This window comes from Cydia fagiglandana, chromosome 14 (genome assembly GCF_963556715.1).
Source record: "Cydia fagiglandana chromosome 14, ilCydFagi1.1, whole genome shotgun sequence".
Classification (NCBI taxonomy): Eukaryota; Metazoa; Arthropoda; class Insecta; order Lepidoptera; family Tortricidae; genus Cydia; species Cydia fagiglandana.
Window position 1 is genome coordinate 17,748,534 of NC_085945.1, and position 13,605 is coordinate 17,762,138.

At 39.2% G+C, this 13,605-nt stretch overlaps 1 protein-coding gene across 2 annotated transcripts in view; it reads right to left on the reverse strand.

Moving 5' to 3' along the window:
• Window positions 1-13,605, reverse strand: part of LOC134670916 (alpha-N-acetylgalactosaminidase) — a 115,423-nt gene that overhangs the window by 7,208 nt on the left and 94,610 nt on the right. For both annotated transcript variants that reach the window (XM_063528748.1, XM_063528749.1), the window contains exons 4-7: window positions 8,077-8,170; window positions 2,829-3,004; window positions 2,215-2,376; window positions 930-1,127 (exon numbers count right to left, since the gene is read on the reverse strand). In XM_063528748.1, the coding sequence (XP_063384818.1) occupies window positions 930-1,127; window positions 2,215-2,376; window positions 2,829-3,004; window positions 8,077-8,170 (630 nt within the window). The remainder of the gene's footprint in view (window positions 1-929; window positions 1,128-2,214; window positions 2,377-2,828; window positions 3,005-8,076; window positions 8,171-13,605) is intronic.

Below are 13,605 nucleotides of genomic sequence, written 5' to 3' on the forward strand. Positions count from 1 at the left end.
TATCAGTCTCGATAGGGCTTGTGCACAAATCACGCGAGGTCCGATCGGGGAGGGTTCACGAAAAAATTACGATAGATCGCGCTGGGGGAGGGGGGGTATAAATTAAACCTCACGTGTATTTTTCTACAGTGAACGAAACTAAGAAAAAAAACCTACCACACAAGTAGATACTTTTTCTCGGTTTCTTTAAACATAGATCTTCACTCTGCAATTCAAAATAGCGAGTCTATTTAACGAAAATATAAAAATAAACACGATTTTGACTATTTATTGACTATTTATCTTAAAATTAGGTCGAATGAAAAAATTTCAAAAAAATACACGTGAGGTTGTGTGGGGCGGGGGGGTAGCCAAAAACCTCACCAAACATCACAAAGGGGGAGGGGGGGTCAAAAAGTAGCCGAAAACACCTCGCGTGATTTGTGCACAACCCCATACTACTAAATGTAACGTATATTACATGGTCAATAAATTATCTAATCTTATCTACTTTTTGATTCTTTCTTCTTTCTTTCTTAGCCTATTTGTGTCTCCCACTGCTTGGCAAAGGCCTCTCCCCTGGTTCTCCATGACTCCCGATTTAGCGCTTCCTCCGGCCAGTTGTTAAGGAAGGCGTCAAAGTCGTCCCGCCATCTCCGCCTGGGCCTGCCCCGCCCACGCTTCTTCGCTACTATTTGATTACGCATAAAAAAAAAATAGCATATTCCTATGCTACAGTATAAAAGTTTGGTTGGGGCTAAGTAGAGACCAACTAATTAATTTTGATGGCCCAGAGACATACGCTCATCAGTAGAGGTGCTGCCAATATGGCCCATATCGCTAACTGTGTTTTAGATACCCGCTTCTGATAATATTTCTGATCCTGATTCTGCTTTTAGATAGCCGCTTGATAGACTAAAATGCAATTTTATCCTTGCTTAAGCACGTACCTTGTATATCCTCCTGCCCTGAATTCCCAGCTGGTCCTGATCCACCTCAATAATCTTCCTATTTTGCAGTATGGCCTTGTATTCAGGCCGGATAGTCCGGAGATCTACGCTCATCAGTAGAGGCGCTGCGAGAATGGCCCATATCGCGAACTGCGTTTTACTCTGCTCGTATGATAGGCCGAAGTTGCCGATGATAAGCTGGAAATTGAGAAAATAACATTTAAAAACCGGGCAAGTGCGAGTCGGACTCGCGCACGAAGGGTTCCGTACCATAATGCAAAAAAAAACAAAAAAAAACGGTCACCCATCCAAGTACTGACCACTCCCGACGTTGCTTAACTTTGGTCAAAAATCACGTTTGTTGTATGGGAGCCCCATTTAAATCTTTATTTTATTCTGTTTTTAGTATTTGTTGTTATAGCGGCAATAGAAATACATCATCTGTGAAAATTTCAACTGTCTAGCTATCACGGTTCGTGAGATACAGCCTGGTGACAGACGGACGGACGGACAGCGAAGTCTTAGTAATAGGGTCCCGTTTTACCCTTTGGGTACGGAACCCTAAAAATACTGTCGGCGCGATTCGAGAAATGAATTAGAGAGTCACTAGATATGAAATAGTAAAGATGTGTCATGTTCTACGGCAAAAGGTATACCATTGCCCCGGCTGAATACTGGAGCGGCGTTTATAAAAGCGTAAGCGCCAGCCGCCATTAGGTACCTTTTGTCGTGGAACGTCACATATCTTTATTATTTCATATCTAGTGAATCTCTAATTCATTTCCCGAATTGCGCATATCATGTTTTAAACGTCAGGCCAAATAATAAAAGTGCATGCGATTAATTTCCGTTTCAAAAAGTCGTATGTTACCCTTCCTGAAATAAAATGTTATATCAGTAGGAACACATCCGTTAACGGTCTAGTAATTATAGTTTTATTAATCGATTAAAGTTTACTGTTTATGAAACGAAGTGTTTTAATATTTATTATCCCCCTAGCCTACTTTGGTGTCCCACTGCTGGGCAAAGGCGTTCCCTCCACGAGGAAATAGCCGCTCATTGTGCGGCAGTCGATAATAAAAAAAAATAACGCACGCTGTCACCACAAACTAGGATCAACACTAAAATTTAGATCCGATCTTTGATCATTTAGAGTCTAAATGATCAAAGATCTAAATGTGCCCTAATATATATATACATTGGGCTAGGTCATCCATGCTGTTCTATTAATTTTTTAGGTATTTGTATACTTAATACTTATTGTAGGATATATTCTAATTCTAACCATGTCAGGGTCGTTCCAGTGTCCAGGCCCTGCGTTCGGCACGATCACGTCCTGGTGGTTTCCGTAGTAGTCTATGATAGACTCGACGGAGGCCCAGGAGTCTTGGATGTCGTCGAAGTTCCGCCACAAGTTGCAGTGCTCGATGATGGACGAGAAATTAGGCTGGAATTTGGAAATTATACGTAATTTATTGATCATTGGATTAAAAAGGCAGAGGACTACGACAAAAGAAAGAAAGAAAAAAGGATAACAGGATTAGATTTATGACAATATTAAACAAGTCTACCAACCAAATGGTAAATATTTAGTTTACGGAAAAGTATGATTTCTTGGCCAATATACATACTAAACTATCGAGCTTGAACTTTAGCCTATATCTTACCGTAGATATCATAAAAAAGTATTTACGCCGCCTTACAGTGCACTTATATAACTGCAATTACGGCTGTAGTTACAATTAAAATGATATAGTCGACCATAAAGTATGATGAATTGATACATAGGCGCCCGAAGTATATTGTCGACCAGTCCGGTTGAACTTACGTCCAAACTCAAGATACCTTCGCTCTTCGTCAACAGGCTAAGTTAAGATAATATATACGTTAAAATATCACCTGCATTCCAGCATATATCTGATATACAGGCCAACTGCAAGAGTAGACCATCTGTCGTCCAGTCAGGTTGAGTTGTCGCCCGAATTCAGGGTACCCGTGGTCCATGTCAGCGGGGAGGGCGTAGCACCCGTCTAGTTTCACATAATCCACGCCCCACGACGCGAATGTGGCGGCATCTGGGAAAATAAATAAATATTATATGACAATTTTACACAGATCGACCTAAGTCCCACAGTAAGCTCAATAAGGCTTGTGTTGTGGGTACTAGACGACGATATATATATAATATACGCATATAGGTATATAAATACTTATATACATAGAAAACATCCATAACTCAGGAACAAATATTTGTGATGAACACACAAATAAATGCCCTTACCAGGATTCGAACCCGGGACCTCCTGCTTCGTAGGCAGGGTCACTACTAGGCTAGGAGGCCGTTAAAACAAAATAACAAAACAAGTGAATTCACATGGTCTACGCAATAAACTGAAAGCTGGTTACCCATATTGCAATTAGGTTTAGAGCAATATTTTTTTAATAGGTCAGTTTGTAGAGAAAATGAATATAAAAGTAGATCATGGGGATCTAATACTATTTTACTTTGGAGTGGCTATCAATAGCTACTGATTACCGGTTCGCTGAACGATATGCCTGTCAGTTGTTCGGACCTGTCACCTTTTGTATTTAACTGACAGGCTGATATGGACTAACTGGCAAGAGTCACATTATTTGTTATTAGAGGTATGATTTAACTAATCTTTAGAATAACGTTTGCCCCTATCAAACCGGGGGATGATCATTATTCATATTTTTAACATGCATGTATCTTACGCTTTGCCATAAAAAGGAAAAATAACCTACAAACGTATGCAGTTTTAAAAAGGAAATAGTAAAACGAGTCCATCATAACAATGACACGTTAAAGTGCACTAATGAACGCATTAGCCGGCAATTAATTGTGCCAAGGCTGCATAATTGAGGAAGGCGGAATGTCGCGATCGATCGCTCCCGACAGATTGTGCCACGAGTTGGTTCCTGTGTGTAGCCACAAGTTTGGCACTGACTTAAACGCTAAATAGAACGTAAGTAATATCATAGAGAAATATTGGGCCCGATTCGAATTTTGAAATGGACATCTATTAGATATATTTTAGACATCACCAAGATACGATAATGATATGTTTAAGATCTAACCTGTCAAATTTGACATTTGCGCGATTCTGGAGATACTCTTGAACGATTTCCACACGATATGACTTAGAGATCCAATTCACATCTAATAGATATCTTACTCTATCTAACGTAAAAGTGACATTGGTGGCCCGAATTGCGCTGCAAAAGAGAACTAGTAGATATCTAAACTATAACGTATCTAGAATGTAGGTATCTAGTACGTGTCGCCTCTTGTGAATATCTTGAAGTTCGAATACGGCAGTTAAACGCTAAAGAGAACGTAAGTAATATAAATAGAAATTTATTTGCTAGAAATGTGGTAGGTACAGTCGGCAGCAGAAGTTGATAAGCGGGCCAGGTGTTCAAAATGATCTTGACGCGACTTTATTGTTAAGAGAATAAGAGCGTGTCCAGGTAATTTTGAACACCTCGCCCGCTTAGCATCTTCTGCTGCTGACTGTACAGAAATAAGGTGTTACACGTAACATGCAATTTTGCGAGTTCAGCAGATTTCGCCAATATGTTTTATTTAGCCTAGCAGACACAACCCTTATATACATAGTGTATTATTATTTTATTAGCTTTGAGTTTTGAATAATTTTGAGTTTTTATGTTTTCTCTCTGTCTCCCAGGTATTACCTATTATTTATTTATTTAGAAATGTTTATTTTCCATGTATAAAATAAAATAAAAATAATAAAATAAAATATAATACAGTATACCTATTTAAAAAGGTTGTACATTGCTAGTAGGTATTTGTTAGCATCAGGCTAAACCAAGTGTTATATAACATACATTTAAGGCCTGCGCAAACCGGTGGAGCGCAGTGCATCTAGATCTCTTTAAAATTATCAATGTATTTTCTTCCCTATTTCAATTACCTTCAGGTATACATTTAAATGCTCTGAGACCGACCTCGGAGCATCATGGAGGATTGTTACTCCGCGGCATCGAGGAGCATGCTAGAGGATACCGCGGCGGTAGGCGCCGGCATGCTCCGGCATCCCGCGGCATGCGCCGAGGCCTCCCGAGTGCGCCGGAGTAGCGCCGGGACGGCGGGGGAGTACTCGTGCACACTAGTCACTAATCCCTTGTGATAGAGTACACGTGGCGGCATGCCGCGGCATCCCCCGGCCTGCGCCGAAGTGCTCCCTGGTGCGCCGGCCGCCAGCGCTCGGGCTGGCGGGCGCTCGCGGTATCGCGAGGGATTTTACCTCGCCGGTGTGCGCTGCGCGGCGTAAATCACCGAGGAGCGGTGATCTACGCTGCGCTCCACCGGTTTGCGCCGGCCTAAGTATACTCATTCGAGTCATAGCTAGTTCATAAAACCTAAAGGAAATTGCATGTCCTAGCTAATGGTCTTGCCCAGGAAACACGGCACAAGTGTCGCAACACGCCTTTGGACTCGCCCGATTACACAATTCAATATCAATTGTGACGTCCCACGGGTAAAGGTACCTTATGGCGGCTGGCGCTTACGCTATTATTAACGCCGCTCCAATATTATTGCGGCGCTATGCGACTTAAGAGCCGGCCAACATAATGTACCTTTTTCCGTGGAACGTCACAATTGCATTTAACACTTAACATTCCCATTGTAGTTTCTTTAAGTGTAAAATGAATTTAAAGCATGTATAATAGTTTTTATGTAATGTGAAGACATTTATGCCATAAATTGCTGCTGTGCGATATGTTGGCTCATAGTGGTGTAAAGGTTCGCCCACACTGCTGCTCAAAACAACTAACGTTATGCACCGTGACGCGCAGTGACGCTACTCATCACCATCATCATGAATATTTAAGAGCTGGGTCAAACAGAAAACTGTGTTACGTCTTTCCCGTAGTTCGTTAGAGTTAAGGGCTATAAAGGTTAATTTTCTTATTTAACCCTTATCCACGAGAAAAGGTCCTTCTTTTATTTAGAGAACTATGATAAAATCATTACTTACATGCCCACAAGCTGTTAACTATTGCCCACAGGAGAGAAAACTAGTGTGTTCGCGCGAACTGTACATTTTTGTGTTTGACCCAGCTATGCTCTTGTCAGCGGAGTAATCGCCACTCTTCTCTTTGCTGGGCCAGCCTTTTAACTCCCTCGTACGACGCGACAGAAACAACTCAATGTGCAAAAAAATACGCAATTAAATTGAGCTGCGTCAAAACCGCAACAAATAATTAAATACATGACGTTCTTATGGACGCGACCACGCCGGTCAATACGCATCTGTACCTTTTATGACAGTTGAAAGAGGGTAAATATGTCGTGTCACTCATGCGTTTTATAATATAAGCCAATTTGAGGAATTTCATTTAAAGTTGTTGTACACTACACTAATTTTTAAAATTTGTTACACTTACCTATGTCTCAAGGTATTTATTTCCATTCCGTTACCATTGCCCCGCCATGAAAAGTCTTAGCTTTGCATGGCGGGAATGAAACGGAGATAAAACCTTGAGTCACTTTTTTCTCCTATTAGGATCAAAAGAGCTCGCGTTTCTGAGTAGAGATACTTAACATAAAAATTCCTAAATTTGCAAAGATAAAATTTTGTGTACGGCTCTAGATACAATGTCCCAATTACGCTACTAACTACTAACACACAATTAAGAAAATGGAATACCTAATATTTGTGTCATCTATGATTGTGTCATCTGATTTCTCAAAATATAATAAATATAAGTAACAATATTTCATGAACGTTTCTTTGACTACCGGCTCGATTCGGGAAATGAATTAGAAACTCACTAGATATGAAATAGTAAAGATATGTGACGTTCCACTGAAAAAGGTACCTCATGGCGGCTGGCGCCGCGATTCGGGAAATGAATTCGAGATTCACTAGATATGAAATAGTGAAGACATGTGACGTTCCACGAAAAAAGGTACCTTATGGCGGTCGGCGCTTACGCATAGCGCAGCAATAATATTGGAGCGGCGTTAATAATAGCGTAAGCGTACCTTTTTCCGTGGGACGTCACATATCTTTACTATATCGTATTTAGTCTCTAATTCATTTTCCGAGTCGCGCCGTACTCCTATGGACAGTTCGCGATAAATTAGTCGCATCATAGCGTTTACGGTGCGTCTGTGGAGCAGTGGTGTGGCCGAGCCTTTATTATAGCCTAAAGTAGGGTAATAGTTTTCTACTAGAACGTTGATTTGTAGTATGTCCGTTGTTCGAAATGCAAATATAATTGAAATTGACGATGACAAACGAGGTTCCTTGTTATGACGAAAATATAAATTGTTTCATATTGTTTTATTATGTAACTCGAATGACAGCAATAAATAGTTGTGATATTTCTTTATGAACTACTGGATTTTCTGTGGTATAAAGATTATGAAATAAATATTAGCATCCATTTGTTATTTGAGCCCGCAGGTTAGTAAGCGGTCATCGTAGCGTAAGGTTGGCGTGCGTGACAAATCAATGTTATGGAATGTCTAGAAATGTTTCATCATACAAACATACCTTTTGAGGACCATCGATCATATTTAAAAACGCCAGACACATTATTAGCAAAGCTAGATTTCAAAGCACGAAGGATATTTTGACAGCATATGTAATAGCGTCTTCCGGCGGCTTTAACAAGGTCGTCCGTCCATCTTGTGGGTGGACGTCCTACGCTGCGGTTGGATGCGGGTGGCTTCCAACCGGTACGAATGGAGGTCCAAGGGGGAGGCCTATGTTCAGCAGTGGACGTCTTATGGCTGAGATGATGATGATGATGATGATATGCAATAGCACTTGTTTATAAGCAACAAATCTCCTGATGTTACAGGCACGTTAACTTAATGCAATTATGGGCCACTTGCACCATGCCACTAACCCTGGCTTACCTAGTTAAACCGTTAACCCAGCGTCTAAGGATGGTGCAAGTGGCGCTAAGGGCCACTTGCACCATTAACTAACCCGGGGTTAACAGGTTAAACCTGGAGTGTCACCATGGTTACCAGTACAATTTGACACTAGCTTAACAGTTTAACCGGTTAACCCCGGGTTAGTGGTATGGTGCAAGTGGGCCTAAGTATTCAAAATGTAAGGGTAAGTAAGGGCAAGTCGAGTACCTCCGGCAAGATGTCCCACGACGCCCGGGTACCCGGCGCACGTGAAGTTGCCGTAGTCCTCGTAAATACCGAACTTGAGCCCCTTGCTGTGTACCTGCAATAGAACATTTACCTCGTTAGTCTCGGTCATAGACTAGGAATCCTCCAGACCGACTTTAGAGCAATTATTTCATGCAACCGATGATGCCAAAAATGCGGGGGTGCGCGGGACGAGGTGAGCGAAGTCCCGTGCCGTGATTGGTCCGTTCAAAGACACGGACGTCACACAAAGACACTTTCGACTCGAACATGGAGTAATATTACCGTATGCGTGGCAGAGGGGGTAACGCGACTATGCTCAGTCTGGAGGATGTTTTGTCTGTGGTCTTGGTCTACCTGGCCTATAACCGCGAAAATCGAAGTTCGCAAAGTGCGGGCATTTTTTTCTGTCACTCTAATTACGCTTTAAGGATTGCAATTTGCGAATTTCGCGAATTGCTAAATTCGCGGTAGCCCCTCTGGGTTACTCATACCCATTTATCCATAAAGCGAATTTACATGTAAAAATAAAATTAGGACTACAAAAATGAGAACAAAATTCAAAGTTACTTAAAATTAAAGTCAAACTTAAAATTAAAATTAAAATTACGATTAAAAACAACAGCCAAAACAGCTTTTGAGAATCGGGCCCGGTCTTCTTTCTGTTATTATTTACTGGTATCAAGATCAGCTCTATAAAAAAAACTAAAACATTAAATTAGAAAAAAAACTCGAGGTATGGTAATATCCGACCAAAATTGTTTAAAGAAAATAAACAACTTCGCAATCACAATAATAGGAAGCTATAATTACTTTAGTTTTTTTTGTGTTTCCTGGTTTTAAAATAAAACAATCTTACAAGAACAATCACAACATAACTTCGAAAAAACCACAAAACAAATCATAGTATGTTAAACTATGGTAATAATCTCTTAATCTAAATAAACAACATAATAATATAATGTTGGAACGAGGGTAATTATGAAGTAATTACTTAACATTGTTCATTGTAATAAAACACATGAACATTGCGATATCTCGTTTGGAAAAACTAACAGTGGCGGAGAGTCAGATCCATCTGTAACGTATGCTCAAACTAATTAGTGACGTTCCATACATAAAGGGTCTTTATGTGCGTACAGCATAAGGACCCTTTAAGCATGGAACGACACATGTGGTTTTTTATCCAACTACGACAAAGTCAAAATGAAGGAGGAATATGCGAAAATATCAAAAAATTCAGTGGCCGGCCTGTCGGGACTAAAATGTTTTTTTTTAAATCCATGCAGCAAAAAAACGGGAAACATCCTTGAAAAAGAAAAAACTAATATCGTGACTATCTTCCTCCTTAAAACTTTGAAGTCAAAGACACAAATACTTTATTGTACAAGATAGTAATTAGTAACACATCTTTGTTGTCAGTAAAATGAGGATGTGTAAATATATATTTGACCACTTTACCCGTCACTATCTATATGTGACGTCCCACGGGTAAAGGTACCTTATGGCGATTGGCGCTTACGGTATTATTAACGCCGCTCCAATATTATTGCGGCGCTATGCGAAGTAAGCTCCCGCCGCCATAAGGTACCTTTTTCCGTGGAACGTCACATATCTGTTTGATGCTCACTGTACCTAGGTACTTGTTCTATTCACTCTTCAAAAATTAATCCATCATTGTATTTAACTATCGCGATCATTGTAACCTTTTTGCTTGTCAGAAAAAATGTAACCGCAGATTTATGGTCAGACAATCTGCCCATTGTCCGTCATTCTGTTACAAAACGACCAGCAAAAACGATATCTATGATCGTAACGATAATTTAAAGTCATTCACTTCTGGTGTAATAAGTTAAAAGTCAAGGATGTTGACAACAAAAGAAAAAGAACTGTCCGTTAATAATGCAATTATTGGTTGTTTTTGCTGTACTTATAAAAGTTATAGTATTGATCTTGAAGTAAAGATCACACACGATAAAAAAAATATTTGATGCAGTATGACTTTCTGGATTAAAAACGATTGTTTTGTTTCAGATAGTTATTCAATAAAATACAAGGTGTCATACCTAAATACTCACGGCAAAACTGGTTAACCATGTTACGAAAATTTAATAACTTTACTTTTTGACTATTACCTAGAAATGTAAAATGGGAGTCAACTGTAGAATATACTGTTGCGGAGAGTTGCAAACAAATTTCAAAAGCTCAGGGAATTTTCAAGAATATGTTAAGAAAATTAAGGATACATTTAGTTTGGAAACGGAAATTATCGATGCCCAATATCCCCATCCATACACATGAGAAAACTGAAATTTTTCTATAAGGAAATTTCGCAATAAAATAATGAATTATTATCATGATAGTAGACCATCACGATCTTTGCAAAATAAAATAAACATGTATATCTATCATAGTTTTATAGTTACTCAAGAACAAAACAATAATACAATTATTACGCATCTGCAACACCCAAATAGTTTGGAAACACAAATCACCGTATCAAATCATTACACGTCTCGTGTGGTTTCTCGAATTGCAAAATAATATAGGTAAGTAATGATATATTTATAACGAGGCTGATGTTTCAATTTAAATCAATAGTCAAAGTTGTTTGACGAACGAACGAGCCAGTTACAAATGTACTTTCGCCATCATTATTTAAGAAGATGTTAAAGGAGATTTTATGATTCCAATTAAAACATTTTTGTTTAAAAATGATTTTATTCTTCGTCTGCACGAGATCACGGACGAAATTAATTGCTTATAATTATTGAAACAATTAAACGTAGAATACTACAATGTAGTATTCCACCACCTTAGTTGCAAACCACCACTATCACCACCTTTGCAAAGTAGGTATTTTCTATTCTTGGCCAGTCAGTTTTCGAGCCAGTTCATCCTCCTTCTTCCCCTTCCCCGTTTTACCTCTATTTTTCCTTCTACGAGACTACACAGACCACAGACACATAACACACTAAACACACACCCAACAACACTATTAACTACTAACTTAACACTGTAACTTTCAACAGATTATACTATGAATGTCTAGATTCAGATGTCCAAAATATGCAATCTTTCTCGCTTAACTGTGGCTACTGGCTACTACCTACTTCCTTTTTCTTTTTAATTATTTTTAGGATTTCTATAGGTATTCATTATTCACGCGGTTCATGATACCTACTCTCAGCGTACGCATGAGATACTACACATTTCGAAGTCCAGATAAAATATTTTTGGCAGAAACTCAATGACCCACATATAAGTGGCACTGGCATCTGATGAAACTCCACCGACATTGCACCATAATGAGTGTTGCGAATTGCAATGTTTGATATATATTCTGTGCCGAATCGAACATCGAACGCTCTGCGAGCCGGGTTCATTTAAATGCCTATCATCGGGCACTAGCCGAAAGGGTAGCACTGCGAATGTAAAGCTGGGTGCACATTATTAAATAAAGAAACTGAGATGATACTGAGATTTATCCTGACTTATTGTTGGTTGGACTAGATAATCCAATTTAGGTTTTTGGCAAAAAAATAATTTTTGGTACAAGCTTTTATCGCTGACTGTACTTTTGGCCACCTCCTGTCTAAATTCTACAGGTTATTGTCTTAAAATGATGTAACAATCATTAGCATTTTGATGGCCTAATTTGATTTAAATTTTGTTTAATAATTAGCAGTGTCAGTGGGATCCCAACACCTGTGTCAGTGTACACAGATTTATACCATGTATCCAACTTCGAATTCGAACAAAAAAGTGAGCGTATCTCAGGTAATTTATTTAAACAAGTGACGACGCCGGCGCGACAGATTTAAAATAATAATAAGATGGTTTTCTAAGCAGCGCGCCTGGGCGGACCGCTGCGCGCAAGCAAATGTGTTCGAGATTTTGAATTTCGAACGAGAATTAAAAAAAAGTTGGACTACTCAACTACTGGGTCTAAAAGACACCTTCCTTACACCTATGTGTACCAGCCTTACAGCTCGAACCGCGTCGTGCGCGTGCGACGGTTGCGCCAACTCGTGGGAACGCGCGTTTCGAAACACTGCGCAATGTAATGATAGCTAATAGCTTCCTGCATCTTCGCTGACGTAGGCATATGTCAATCATGCAGAAATAGGGCGGTTTTAAGTGATTAATAAGATGTTCAGATCACATAAACATGCATATAATATTGTCTTCGGTTACCGTGAAGAGGGTTACTTACTCACGTTTAAAAGTGTAATTGCGGCTTTATAGTTTTACAAACATTTACAATACCTGTCGTATTGTTACGTTAACATCAATATATCGGTGATTCTTTAAAATTTCAGATACTAACGTTTCTTGCTAATCTTCATTTTAGCTGGTTAACGGCCTGATTCGAACTTTCAGATACGTCAGTTAATACCTAGATCTACAAAGATATGTATTAGATATGTCAATGTCAAATGTGGCGTTTCTTCAAACAAATACATCATTTTTGACACTGACACATCTAATCCATATCATTTCTAGATCTATTAGTTGAGTAATTTCAGAAAATTGCCGACCGAAATAAGATCATGCGTAAACGCGTTCATTGTCCCATTATCATCAAGTAGGCTCCGCACTTTACTTGCGTAGCACGTCGTGGGAACAGATCTTACAAGGTCCGCAGATATATCACGAGATACCTAACTATGTTTCACTTATACTTATTGTTAAACAGCCATTGTTGGCTGTTCACAGCGCTGTAAGGGCTGTTTCAACACTGATTGTGATCTGGCGAAAAAATGGTCATTGTATATTGAGTTACATTGTTGAGATAGGAATTAGGTCCTTTTTGTGGTCCATAGTTTACTCCCTGACGGCTACGGCGACTGTTTCGCAAGAAGTTGTCAGTAGAGATGTACCATCATGCTCAGCGATTGTTGCACCATTTAGAGTCCTTAGTAAATTGGTTGTTCAATATGTACGCTATAGAATTACCAATTTAGCCAGAACCCTAAATGGCATAACAATCACGTGTGGTGATTGTACCTTACAATCGTGATATGCAACAAAGTAGTTGCCTCTAAGTTATTTCTGTTTTGCATTCAGTTATCAATTAAATACTCTTCGACATAAAAAATATGACTTTTTTTATTTGTTCGTTCAGTATTTCTAAACTCAATACAACAAAAAAATTCGGGAGTAGGTATAGGTATTTTAGGCCGTTCTTACACTACAAAATAAGATGTATCATCACACTCTTGAGATGGACGCTCACTTCGACCGATTTAGTGAGAAGACCAAATTAAAATTCACATAAATAATTTTGTCTTGGCCGTTTAATGTCTAATCAATTCTAAGATGATGGACGATGGAATAGTAAAGATAAGCACCATAAAAACTCGTTTAGACTACCATACACGCATGCACTTATAAATGCTACTGTAACTAAATATACAGTATGGGGCCCTCTGATTAACAGTCCGCCGGACGGTATCGGCCTGTCTGTTGTCCGAAACTGTCAAAATTTTGTTCTAACTGACAGGCCGA